At 42.6% G+C, this 13,543-nt stretch overlaps 1 protein-coding gene across 2 annotated transcripts in view; it reads left to right on the forward strand.

Moving 5' to 3' along the window:
• The window catches only part of EML5 (EMAP like 5), a 332,722-nt gene that overhangs the window by 69,853 nt on the left and 249,326 nt on the right, over window positions 1–13,543 (forward strand). For both annotated transcript variants that reach the window (XM_089778388.1, XM_075926740.2), the window contains exons 7-9: window positions 4,915–5,116; window positions 6,268–6,405; window positions 7,067–7,323. In XM_089778388.1, the coding sequence (XP_089634514.1) occupies window positions 4,915–5,116; window positions 6,268–6,405; window positions 7,067–7,323 (597 nt within the window). The remainder of the gene's footprint in view (window positions 1–4,914; window positions 5,117–6,267; window positions 6,406–7,066; window positions 7,324–13,543) is intronic.

Below are 13,543 nucleotides of genomic sequence, written 5' to 3' on the forward strand. Positions count from 1 at the left end.
CAAGATGGGTTGTGCAAAAGGCTTCAGAGGGGTAGCCGAGTTAGTCTGTAACTGGAAAAACTTAAAAAACAACTAATAGTCTAGCAGCACCTTAAAGACTAAATTAGTCTTTAAGGTGCTGCTAGACCATTTGTTGCTTTTTAAGATGGGGTGTGGTCCACTTAAAATGCCCTGGAGTAGGCAGACAGTTTCTCATAACTGAGACAGTTCAAGACAAATAAATAATACAGGTAGGGAGTCCAACTTTCTAATTTGTGAAAGCTGGACAGTGAGTGCTGAAATCTCCCTTGCCCTTGCTCTCCACCTCATTTCCTTGAGGACCTGCCCTGCTGCTCTGCCCTCTCTCTGTCACTCTCTTCCACCCTTCCTCTGCTCTGCTCTCTCCACCATCCTGCCCCTGGAAGCTGAGCAGGGCTTTAGAGGTGGAGGGTGGATTGGGGTAGACATTGGAGAGAGAGCTGGGCTCTAGGAGAAGCAGGTTGACTGAGGCAAGGTAGGGAGGGAAAGATGCACTTAAGGGAGGAGTGGTGTCTGGGGCAGGATGGGAAAGGGAGAAACATGTTCCAAGGGTGGAGGGGTGAGTGAGGTGAGATGTGGAAGGTAGAGCTGTGCTCTGGGGGTGGTGGGGTAAGTGGGGCAGGATGGGGGACGGATAGTCATGTTCCAGGAAGGGAGGAGTGAGTAGGGAGGAAGAAGGGGGTAGAGAAGTGAATTGGGCAGGATATGACCGGGAGAGTTGTGGTCGAAGAAGGATGGGGAATTTGCTGGTACTTTTCTCTCTACTGGCACCATTCCTCAGTGTTTCACTGCTTCTCCAGGCTCTAGCAGCAGCTGTTGCTCTTCCCATGCCCTCACTCCCTGATGGTGAAGACTGGTTACTTCAGGTAACCAGGCTTTTCATATACAGTTGGCATTACTGACCAACACTGCAAGGTCACAAACCAGACACCTAGGAACCATAATTGCAGTGTCTAAGCAAGTGTCAAATTTATTCAAATCTCTGCTTTTCCCACTACTTCCTCTCCAGGGGAAAGGCAGGGATTTGAACAATATATGTTTCTTTTCTCTTCTCTCTTCTCTCTTTTCTTTTTCTACCTCTCCCTCCAATCTAGCATCTAACAGGATTAAGGGGTTTTAGATAGCTTAACTAAAACTAGCATCAACTGCCAAATATTACTGAAATTTTATCAGCAGAACTCTGAGAACGTGGCATTTAATGGAAATATGTTTCAGCTGAGATAAAAGATATCTCCTCATATATCTAATAGGAAAAAAAAGAGAGAAAGGAATTTACAAGTTCTTAACAATTGTATAACTTTTTCTTTAATTCCCCATTACTCGTGTGCATAGATTGAAAGGGCTACCACTATTTGAAATGATTGATACAGATTTTGAAAGTCTGATTTTCAAATATCCTTATCATAGAATCATAGAATACTAGGACTGGAAGGGACCTTGAGAGGTCATTGAGTCCAGTCCCCTGCCCCCATGACAGGACCAAATACTGTCTAGACCATCCCTGATAGACATTTATCTAACCTACTCTTAAATATCTCCAGAGATGGGGATTCCACAACCTCCCTGGGCAATCTATTCCAGTGTTTAACTACCTTGACAGTTAGCAAGTTTTTCCTAATGTCCAACCTAAACCTCCCTTGCTGCAGTTTAAGCCCATTGCTTCTTCTATTCTCAGAGGCCAAGATGAACAAGCTTTCTCCCTCCTCCTTATGACACCCTTTTAGATACCTGAAAACGGCTATCATATCCCCCCCTCAGTCTTCTCTTTTCTAAACTAAACAAACTCAAATCTTTCAGCCTTCCCTCATAGGTCATGTTCTCTAGACCTTTAATCATTCTTGTTGCTCTTCTCTGGACCCTCTACAATTTCTCCACATCTTTCTTGAAATGTGGTGCCCAATACTCCAACTGAGGCCTAATCAGCACAGAGTAGAGCGGAAGAATGACTTCTCGTGTCTTGCTAATAACACACCTGTTAATGCATCCCAGAATCATGTTTGGTTTTTTTACAACAGCAACACACTGCTGACTCATATTCAGCTTGTGGTCCACTATAACCCCTAGATCCCTTTCTGCCGTACTCCTTCCTAGATAGTCACTTCCCATTCTGTATGTGTGAAACTGATTGTTTCTTCCTAAGTGGAGCACTTTACATTTGTCTTTATTAAACTTCATCCTGTTTACCTCAGACCAATTTGTCCGGATCATTTTGAATTGTGACCCTATCCTCCAGAGCAGTTGCAACCCCTCCCAGCTTGGTATCATCTGCAAAATTAATAAGCGTACTTTCTATACCAATATCTAAATTGTTGATGAAGATATTGAACTGAGCCAGTCCCAAAACAGACCCCTGCCGAACCCTACTTGTTATGCCTTTCCAGCAGGATTGTGAACCGTTAACTACTCTGACTATGGTTATCCAGCCAGTTATGCACCCACCTTATAGTAGCCCCATCTAAGTTGTATTTCCCTTGTTTATTGATAAGAATATCATGCGAGACCGTATCAGACGCCTTACTAAATTCTAGGTATACCACATCCACCACTTCTCCCTAACAAGACTTGTTATCCTATCAAAGAAAGCTATCAGATTGGTTTGACATGATTTATTCTTTACAAATCCATGCTGGCTGTTCCTTATCACCTTGCCACCTTCCAAGTGTTTACAGATGATTTCCTTAATTACTTGCTCCATTATCTTCCCTGGCACAGAAGTTAAGCTGACTCGTTTATAGTTTCCTGGGTTGTTCTTATTTCCCTTTTTATAAATGGGCACTATATTTGCCCTTTTCCAGTCTTCTGGAATCTCTCCTGTCTCCCATGATTTTCCAAAGATGATAGCTAAAGGCTCAGATGCCTCCTCTAGCAGCTCGTTGAGTATTCTAGAATGCATTTTATCAAGCCCTTGTGACTTGCAGGAATCTAACTTTTCTAGGTGATTTTTAACTTGTTCTTTTTTTATTTTATCTTCTAAACCTCCTGCCTTCCCACTAGCATTCACTATGTTAGGCATTCCTTCAGACTTCTCGGTGAAGACCAAAACAAAGAAGTCATTAAGCATCTCTGCCATTTCCAAGTTTCCTGTTACTGTTTTTCCCTCCTCACTGACCAGTGGGCATACCCTGTCCTTGGCCTTCCTCTTGCTTCTAATGTATTTATAAAAAGTCTTGTTTCCCTTATATCTCTATCTAAAACAGTGGTGGGCAACCTGTGGCCTGAAGGATGCATATGGCCCATTGGGGTTCTATGTGCGGCCCACGAGAAACTTTGTTTTCCATTTCCCATGCACAGTGCTGTCAGATTCTGCTGGTTTTCATCAGCATAATTTTTTTTCCTACCGATATTACAAAATGACATGTATTTAAAGCAAGGCATGTGAGATGAGATGCCTGCTGATTACACTCAAAATTGTGAGAACCCTGTGCTCCCTCTGTACCCCTTTGCCTCGCTTCAAAAAATAGTGAAAACCAGATCTGTTCTGCAAAGCATGCCATCTGTTTAACAATGTATGATTTTGGTCTTCCCATCTAATGACATGTATTGTGTGTTTACAGATGGAATGTAAGGAACGTGACCGTTTAAAATTAATCACCATAATGAATATGCAAATAAATTAATTACCATGATGAATATGCACGTCTGCCAAAAAAATTTGAATAAGCTTGCCGCTCCGTGTTATGGTTGGGAACCACTACTCCAGAGAACAGCTACAGTCCCATGTCCACCTGACTTTTACTCCGTTCTGCTCCTTAGGCTTTCTCTTCAATGAGGAAAAATCCATACTGATTCCCGTGCAAAGAACAGAGTTCATTGAAGTAACTCTTGACTTGATTCAGGCAAGAGCCAGTCTGCCCAGCTCCAGATTTCAAATGATGATGGGCATTATGTCACCACTTACTTAATGTCTGACCACAACAGTAAAGACATGCCTACACCTACTGGGACACATGGCATTGTGCTGTCATGTAGTAAGGCATGTGAGGCTCCGCCTCAGGTCTCTTCAGGCGTGGCTAACCTTGGTGTACCATCTGTTGTGGGACAGTTTGACATGGGTGATGTCAGGTCCCCAAACAGTAACTGCCACACTCTCATGGTTGTTGGACCCAATCAATGTCTGCTAAGAGATATCTATATGCCTTGGTCTCCCACAATGACGATCATAACGGATGCCTCATACGTCGGGTGGAGAGCCCATCTGTTTAATTGACTAATTGGTTAAACAATATGTTTAATCAATTAGCCAATAAAAAGCTTTACATCTCTAGCCAGTAGAATCTTGGTTTTTACTCTTTCAACTTGGTTATCTTTTTGTGATAATCAGATGATACACTGGTTGTTTTGTTGATGGTTATGTAAGGCAGCCTTGAGTAGGCAAGCTTGTGAGATGAAATTATACTTGTCCTTTACATTTCTGCTTGTCTGTAATTCTTATGAAAGCTAAGAATAACAGCTCCCATTGATATTTTACTTCTGTCATTCATATAGTCTGTCAGCTCCATCAGAAATATGAGTGTGTACTTTGATTAGCAGTTGGTCTACGTGACTCAGATTCAGTATATTACAGATTTAAGGTTAAGATTCACACTTTTTTTCTGCAAGGGTCCGTATACTGGATCATGTTTTAGTTATATTAAGATTTGACTATACCTTGCTTCATTCTTCTCTCCCATACGCAAGGCCCATTCTTTCTATTTTGTTAATGGCAATTAAAGTGTGCTGATGGAGGTGTGGTCAGTTGTAGTTAAAAGTTTGTCCCTGGCTGAAAGAAGTAAGATGGTATTTATTATGTGGATTAATTTTTGGTTGTTTTCTTTCTTTTGTAGTTTTGCCAGCTTTGCTATCTATTACATTTGAAGTGGTTCATAACAAAGTGCATATACATTTATTTTCCCACAGGTCTGTCTGTGAGAAGTGTCTGCTGGCGAGGAGACCATATCCTAGTTGGAACACAAGACAGTGAAATTTTTGAGATTGTTGTGCATGAACGCAATAAGCCTTTCCTGATCATGCAGGGGCACTGTGAAGGAGAGCTATGGGCTCTGGCAGTCCATCCTACAAAACCACTGGCCATGACTGGAAGTGATGACCGATCAGTCAGGTTAGCAACAACAGCCCCGCTCCCAAAACAGCAAAATGACCAACAATTCAGTAAACTAACCCTCTGCTCCTGCCTGCTTTTTAGACAAGACACACAAATGGTTTATGGCATGCCATATTGAAGTATTGAACCAACATAATTTATTCTTGTAGCTGTAAATACTGATTACTTTGCTGATGGAGGTCTGAAAACAGTGACAGAAATGGGTAGTTTGCAAAATGGAAATCAAGGCCTTAATTTGAACTTCTTTGTGGAAGGAAAACTTTGATAAATAAATAAATAAGATGAGTGCCAACATTTTCAAACGTGAATAACTAAAGTTAGGCATATACATTAAGATTTGAGTATCTAAGAAGTGATTTAATTTTCAGAGGTGCTGTGAAACATCCACAGCTCCTTCTGAAATAAGATTTATAGATTTAACTTTAGCACCCAAGTTGAATAATTTTGACTGATATCATTAGTGAACCTTTCATCATTTCTGTGTCAGGAATTACTGAGACATCTACTTTTGGGTTTATGTGCTACTGTACTTTGTAATTCTTATATTCACATTAAGAGATTAAAAAAATGATAGAATCCTAGTAAAATATTCTTATTTACATAGTTTTAATTTTTTAAATCTTCTCTCAAACTAAGAATAGTATAATTTCCTAGCTAATCTGCTAGGAAATACAGTAATATAATAATTTCATTCATATACTATTTTAAAATTCTATGCTTAAAAGGGTATGATTAGTATAAATTAGAAATTATATTGATATTTGGTCATGTGCAGAAAGTTGTACTATATTATGAATGATAAATAAGAGAAAGGGATGCAGTTTTAAAATCTTCAGTTGTTCATTTACTAATCTTTAAGTAATAGAACATTTAGATTTTACAAATAAGTACTGTTCTTTCAGACTAAGAAAATCTGATTTTTGCAGTTTCACAGATTAGGTACTGAGTCCTACTCTTAAATATACAGGCACTCATTGCTGTAGGCAAATCTTGTAATTTTGTTAGTTTTGGAAGCTGTTGATATCAAATGATGTAAGAATATGGGTGCAGTGCCCATTCAAAATATATTTTACAAAGTACAGATCTTTACTTTTTTCTGTCAGAAAACATCTATTTCTTATATGATTATATTTAATACTTTATTTTAGAATTTGGAGCCTAATAGACCATGCATTGATTGCACGGTGCAATATGGAAGAACCAATTCGCTGTGCAGCTGTTAGTACTGATGGAATCCATCTTGCACTTGGAATGAAGGATGGCTCTTTCACTGTACTTAGAGTCAGGTAGGTAGAAAGATTAGAACATTATAAACAAATTATAAATTTTTCTTAAATAATCTGTGCATATTTCTATTTTATTCTATGTTGAAAACATGCTAAGGAAGCATTTAAACTTAAATTTCAAACATAGGTCCACAGCCTATTTAAGATTAATAGCTACAGGCAGTTACATGGATCCGACTTACATCAGATCCCTACTTACAAACGGGGTGAGGCAACCCCGCACTAGCTGCTTCCCCCCAGCAGACCAGGGAGATGCAAAGCTAGCACCCCTCCCAGCAGACCAGGGAGACGTGGAGCGGCTTTTCTCAGCAGACAACTCAGCTTGAGAATAAAGGACTGAGGGAAGTGAGGTGTGGGAGAATAAAACTGAGCTCTGGAGAAATGTTTGGCTAGAGTTTCCCCTACAATATGTACCAGTTCCGACTTACATACAAATTCAACTTAAGAACAAACCTACAGTCCCTATCTTGTACGTAACCCGGGGACTGCCTGTACTCTGAAAACTTTTTATAGAATGATATTAAAGTATATTTCTACAAGGAATAATAAAATTTCTGAATACAAAAAAAAGATTTTGTCAGGGATATTCTTGAAACAGTGAGCTAGACAACATAACATTCTCTTTTATATATATGTGACATATTTTCTTTCTCCATTACAGAGATATGACAGAGGTTGTTCATATTAAAGACAGGAAGGAAGCCATTCATGAATTAAAGTATTCACCAGATGGGACTTTCCTTGCTGTTGGCTCCAATGACAGCTCTGTTGATATTTATGGTGTTGTTCAGCGATACAAAAAAATTGGGGAATGCATTGGTTCTGTAAGTTTCATCACTCATATGGACTGGTCTTCAGACAGTAAATATTTACAGACCAATGACGGCAGTGGGAAAAGACTTTTTTACAAGATGCCAAGTAAGATTTTGTATATTTATAATTTACTTTCTTTTGTAAATTCAGTCTACAAAATTTAGTTAATCTTGTTCTTTTTCGAGTAGCATCCCCAGGAGTGCTCCACTGTAGGTGTCGGGCCCTGTCCTGGTGCCGCAGCACGGAGATTTTTGGTAGCCATAGTTGGCTGGATTGTGCATGTGGAAAGCGCATTTCGTGCCGTTCACACCTTTTTGCCTCATGCGCAATCCAGTTCCCACCAGTTCCTGTCAACTGCTTGCAGGTTGTAGACGGAGCTCTCTTTATCTCCTGTTAATCTGTTAAAACTAAAGAAATTGTAAATATTTAGTAATAGATTAGTCGTAGTCAGAAACTCTTTGCTCAGATGAGGACATCCACTGGTAAGGACTCCTGGACCATCCTCAGAATGCTAGGGATGTATACACCTCCCTACCATTGGAAGAACTACCAGCCTTGCCAAACCACTGGAGGTCAGTATTGTCTAGCAGCATTACAACCACTTCTGCTGCTTAGTAGGCTCTTAGAAGACATTTAGAACATAAGAATGGCCATACTGGGTGAGACCAAAGGTCCGACTAGCCCAGTATCCTGTCTTGCCACAGTGTCCAATGCCAGGTGCCTCAAAAGATAATCATCAAGTGATCCCTCCCCTATCACCCATTCCCAGCCTCTGACAAACAGAGGCTAGGGACACCAGTCCTACCCATTTTGGCTAATAAGTATTGATGAACCTATCCTCCATTAATTTATCTAGTTTTTTTCTGAACCCTGTTAAGGTCCTGATCTTCACAAAATACTCTGGCAAGGAATTCCTCAGATTGAGTGTGTGTTGAGTGAAGACATTTTTCCTTTTGTATGTTTTAAACATGCTACCTATTAATTTCATTTGGTGACCACCCACTAGCTCTTATGGGGGCAAGTACGTAACTTTTCCTTACTCACTTTCTCCACACCATTCATGATTTTATAGACCTCTATAATTTCTAAGATTAAAAGTCCCAGTCTTTATTAATCTCTCGACATATGGCAGCTGTTCCAAACCCCTAATAATTTTTGTTCTTCTTCAAGTGATTGCTCATGTGCATTCCAGTTAGGTGTGTGCATGCAGCGTGCACGTGTCGTTGGAAGTTTTTCCCTCAGCAGTACCCTTAGGGCCAGCGGGGAGCCTCCTGGAGTGGCGCCGGTATATCGGCCCATATATATCCCTGATGGCCCCCTCACCCACTCAGTTCCTTTTTACTGCTGTGACGGTCATTGGAACAACCCTCAGCTCATCTAGTGATAGTTGTCTTCAGTATTGTTCTTTGTTTCTTCAGTTAGCTTAAGTACCTGCAGGTAAGTTAAAGACTCTTTTGTTGTTTTGTTGTTTTCGTTGCCGTTCCCCGCCGCGGTGCGCCTTGAGTCTGCGGCAGGGCATGCCCGGCCCACAAGACTTTAAGTCCTGCAAAAAGTGCCACAAGCCTATGCCCTGTGGCGACCCTCATTCCTCGTGTTTAAAGTGCTTGGAGGAGACGCACCTCACAGAAGCATGCAAAATCTGCAAGGCGTTTAAGCCATGCATGAAACGCAAGAGAGAGTCACGTCTTAAGATCGTCCTTATGGAGGCGACTCTCTGGCTAGTACCGGTGTTGGAGTTGGCACCGGGTCCTCAAAGCGCACTGGCGTCAGTGCAGGACTCCCCCCTGCACCGTGCCTCACCAGCACCGCAGAGATCTCGACACCGGTCTCAGTCTCTGGCACCGCAGAAGAAGTGGAGGCCTAACGGGACGGTCCCTTGCTAGACTTGCGCCCACCATGCGCCCTCCAGTGGGGCATACAGTGCTCACAAGTCTGGGGCCCGGACCTTCCAGGTCGGGTGGACCTTTCTCCCAGCATGGGGAGCTGAGCCCATTGGAGGACTTCCCTGAACCCTCTACACCGGAGGCCTTAGAAGTGGCAAGGGTGTTTATAGACTCTTCCCCCTCACCGCCCTTCACTCCAGCCCACACCAGGCAACATGGGACGTCCTGGCACCGGTAGTCGAAACAATCCGAGACCACGGCACCCGAGGCCCGGGCCCATCGCCCCTCCCTCCTGGCTCCACCAGCACTGCTCGCGGCACCAACCAGCAGCGCACCCCTACCCATGGTGCCTCATCAGGATGTGGCACTGGAAACACCGCGGTACCATGCCCCGACACCGGCTCACACTGTTCTGGCACCTACTCTGCACCAGACGTCCGTACCGCCATGCCACCAACTCTTCCTTGGCACTGTGGGAAGCCAGTATATATGGCTAGGCAAGCATCTGCTCCACAGATGTCTGCATCGGCTCCTCCCTCGTCCACTTCTGAGTAAACGTCTGACTCCGAGGAGGAATCCACCTGGTCTTCTCGGGGCTCGTAGGTCCACTCGCGGCACCGCTTCTGGCAAAATAGTGCATCTCATCCATACCAGCAGCAATGGACACAACCAGTCCCAGTACCGGTGCTCCAGCAATTATGGCCTCCTCAACCTCCGGCCCAGTGGCCATTCTGGACTCCTTGAGCGTATCACCAAACCCAGGGAAACCCCCCTTCTAGGTCGTCTTCGGTCGCATCGGGTCCTCGGACACCTCCTTCAGTGACCCCACTTGTCAGATCACCAGCCTCTGGCCAGTCGTTGCCCCTGGCCAGCAGTCACCCGGTCCTTTGGGGAGTGCAGCTCCAGTGAGCCAACCTCCCCCACCCTCGTCTGCTGGAACACCACAGGATCCGGCACTTTCGGGGGTACCTGTCGGAGAAGTCTGAAAGGGATCACCATCCTAACGAGCCTTGTGGATAAGGGAGAAGCGGTGGATGTCATATACCTAGACTTTAGTAAGGCATTTGATATGGTCTCGCATGATATTCTTATTGATAAACTAGGCAAATATAACTTAGATAGGGCCACGATAAGGTGGGTGCATAATTGGCTGGATAACCATAGTCAGAGAGTTGTTGTTAACGGTGCTAAATCCTGCTGGAAAGGGATAACAAGTGGAGTTCCGCAAGGGTCTGTTTTGGGACCCGTACTGTTCAATATCTTCATCAATGATGTAGATATTGGGATAGAGAGTACGCCTATTAAGTTTGCAGATGATACCAAACTGGATGGGGTTGCGACTTCTTTGGAGGATAGGGACATAATTCAAAATGACCTTAGCAACTTAGAGAAATGGTCAGAGGTAAACAGGATGAGGTTTAATAAAGAGAAATGCAAAGTGCTCCACTTAGGAAGGAACAATCAGTTCCATACATACAAGATGGGAAGCGACTGTCTAGGAAGGAGCATGGCGGAAAGGGATCTAGGGGTCATAGTGGACCACAAGTTGAATATGAGTCAACAGTGTGATGCTGTTGCAAAAAAAGCAAATATGATTCTAGGTTGTATCAACAGGTGTGTTGTAAGCAAAACTCGTGAAGTCATTCTGCCGCTCTACTCTGCACTAGTTAGGCCTCAGCTGGAGTACTGTGTCCAGTTCTGGGCGCCACATTTCAAGAAAGATGTGGAGAAATTGGAAAGGGTGCAGAGAAGAGCGACAAGAATGATTAAAGGTTTAGAGAACACGACCTATGAAGCCAGGCTTCATGAACTGGGCTTGTTTAGTTTGGAAAAAAGAAGATTAAGGGGGGACATGATAGCAGTTTTCAAATATCTAAAAGGGTGTCACAAGGAGGAAGGAGAAAAATTGTTCCTCTTGGTTTCTGAGGACAGGACAAGGAGTAATGGGCTTAAAGTGCAGCAGGGGAGGTTTAGATTGGACATTAGGAAAAAATTCCTAACTGTCAGGGTGGTCAAATATTGGAATAAATTGCCAAGGGAGGTGGTGGAATCTCCCTGTCTGGAGATATTTAAGAACAGGTTAGATAGACATCTGTCAGGGATGGTGTAGACGGAGCTTGGTCCTGCGGAGCTTGGAGGGCGGGGGGCTGGACTCGATGACCTCTTGAGGTCCCTTCCAGTCCTATTATTCTATGATTCTATGATTCTATCCTCCTCCCCTAACGAGGCTCTGGGAGACCCCAGACCATCCATGGCCTCTATGGACGGCAGGTCCCACCAGGGCTTCCTCTGATATCTGGCCCAAAGTTTGGAAGTCCAGAGGGATAGGGTGTCCGATGACTCCGATCCCACAGTGAACATCCTCCACGTGGAGGCCCCATCTAGAGTGGTCCTCCCGATTAACAAAATGGTGGCCAAGATCTCCAAAGCCTTGTGGCAGACTCCCACGTCCATTCCCCCCTTACGGATAAGTGAGCCTAAAGTAGATACTTTGTCCCCCAGGAGGGTAATGAGCACCTTATTTCCTGCAGAGAGTTGGGAAGTTGGTTTAGAACGAGTAGAGGTATGAGACAAGGAGATCCTGATATCATCGAGTATCTTCATCATTCACCAAGAGAGAACAATGGATAAGAACAAGGAAGAGGTAGAAGGGATATCGGTGCACAGGATGAGAATTAACAACTTGAGGTTCCTGGATGATATAGTTGTCATCAAGGAAGAAAAGCTAGCAAGAATGGTGCTAGTGCTAAATGAGGAAGGGAAGCAGTATGAACTGATTATGAATATCAATAAAACGAAGATAATGGTATTTATAGACGTTAGACTTCTATTAGTCCTTTGGGCTCCTAAGCATTAGGAGCCCAATATTACATTTTGGAGCCCAATGTTAGACTTATTAGACTGTAATTGCCAGGATTACCTCTAGAGCCCTTTTAAAATATTGGTGTTACATTAGCTATCTTTCAGGCATTTGTGGTACAGAAGATGGTTTAGGATAGGTTACAAACCACAGTTGATAGTTCTGCCATTTCACATTTGAGTTTTTTCAGAACTCCTGGGTGATTGTCATCTGGTCCTGGTGACTTCTTACTGTTTAATTTAACCATTTGTTCAAACCCTCCTCTAATGACACCTCAATCTGGGAAAATTTGTCAGATTTGTTACCTAACAAGAATGACTGAGGTTTGGGAATTTCCCTCACATCCTCAACCATGAAGACTGATCCAAATAATTCCATTTAGTTTTTCTGCATGTTCTTATCGTCCTTGAATGTTCCTTTAGCATCTCAATTGTCCAATGGTTCCATTGGTTGTTTAGGGATAAATTGGAGCTAAACAGCGGCACAGAACCCTGAGAGCCAGGACTGGTATATGTACACACATTTTATGGGACTGCGGCAAATTTGACCACACTTCAGATAAATTAACATCCGTCTAACTAAAATCATACTGGACCATGGATGTTGCCAGACCAGCAAGTGCTGGACTAGAGAGGTTCAATGTGTAGATAAATAGTCTGTCCATTCATGTTTGTTTTCGCATTTTAGACTGTTATAGTACTCTGTCTTTTCTGAGCCATAGTTACTTAATTTTAATTAAATATTCTTATCTTTCTCTTATTGGTAGCATGTTTGCTTTATTACAGTGTTATTTTTAAAATTATGTGAAACCATTTTTTATTTGTAATTTTTAAAAATCAGTGGATCATTCTGAAGAGTACATTTAGCTCCCCCCACATTTAAAATATATTAATTCTTCTTGGAATGATTGCACATCTTTTTCACATAGGTGTTTTTGCCCGGTATATTGGGTTCTCTTAACTGGAGCGTGTCAGGGTGGAATATGCTTTCTGCACTTCCTCATGGCCCCAAGCAAGTGTAAACAGAGTGACCTGCTCCAAACCCTCCTTCAGTTCTTCAAACAAGCAGCCAGAATCAGTGAGGCATTCCTTGTGCTCTTCTATGGTTTTCCTTCTCATATTGAGATATTTTTTCCTTTGTAAACATATAATTCATAAGGGCAAATAATGAGATAGTATGACCCATTTAAACAGTTCTTTAGTGTACATTCATACCCTTAAAGAGCGTATCTTACTTTCAGACAGAGAGATTGTCTAGAATTTACTCATTGCCCCTCTTGCAAGATTTCTGATTCCATAAAATCCTAGACTAGTCCTGCTGGAAGAGCCTTCCCACTTTTCTCAAAATCTGAAAAAACTTAATCCTCTCAGTGTGAAAAGAGGAAGTACATTATGTCTCTGTGTCCCTTATTTGTAAAGAATTGAAAGAAAAATCTGTCACAAAACCCCAAAACAGCACTTGAGCTCTTTAAAAGGTCACGGAAGTGTCTCTAAGAACTTTTTTTAGGATCTGCTCCGTGCTGAGGTTAAACCAAAAACATCAGTGCCATGCTCCCCAGTCCATATCTCTATTCCAGTTTTAC

This window comes from Pelodiscus sinensis, chromosome 5 (genome assembly GCF_052426305.1).
Source record: "Pelodiscus sinensis isolate ZL-2025 chromosome 5, ASM5242630v1, whole genome shotgun sequence".
NCBI classification, from domain to species: Eukaryota; Metazoa; Chordata; order Testudines; family Trionychidae; genus Pelodiscus; species Pelodiscus sinensis.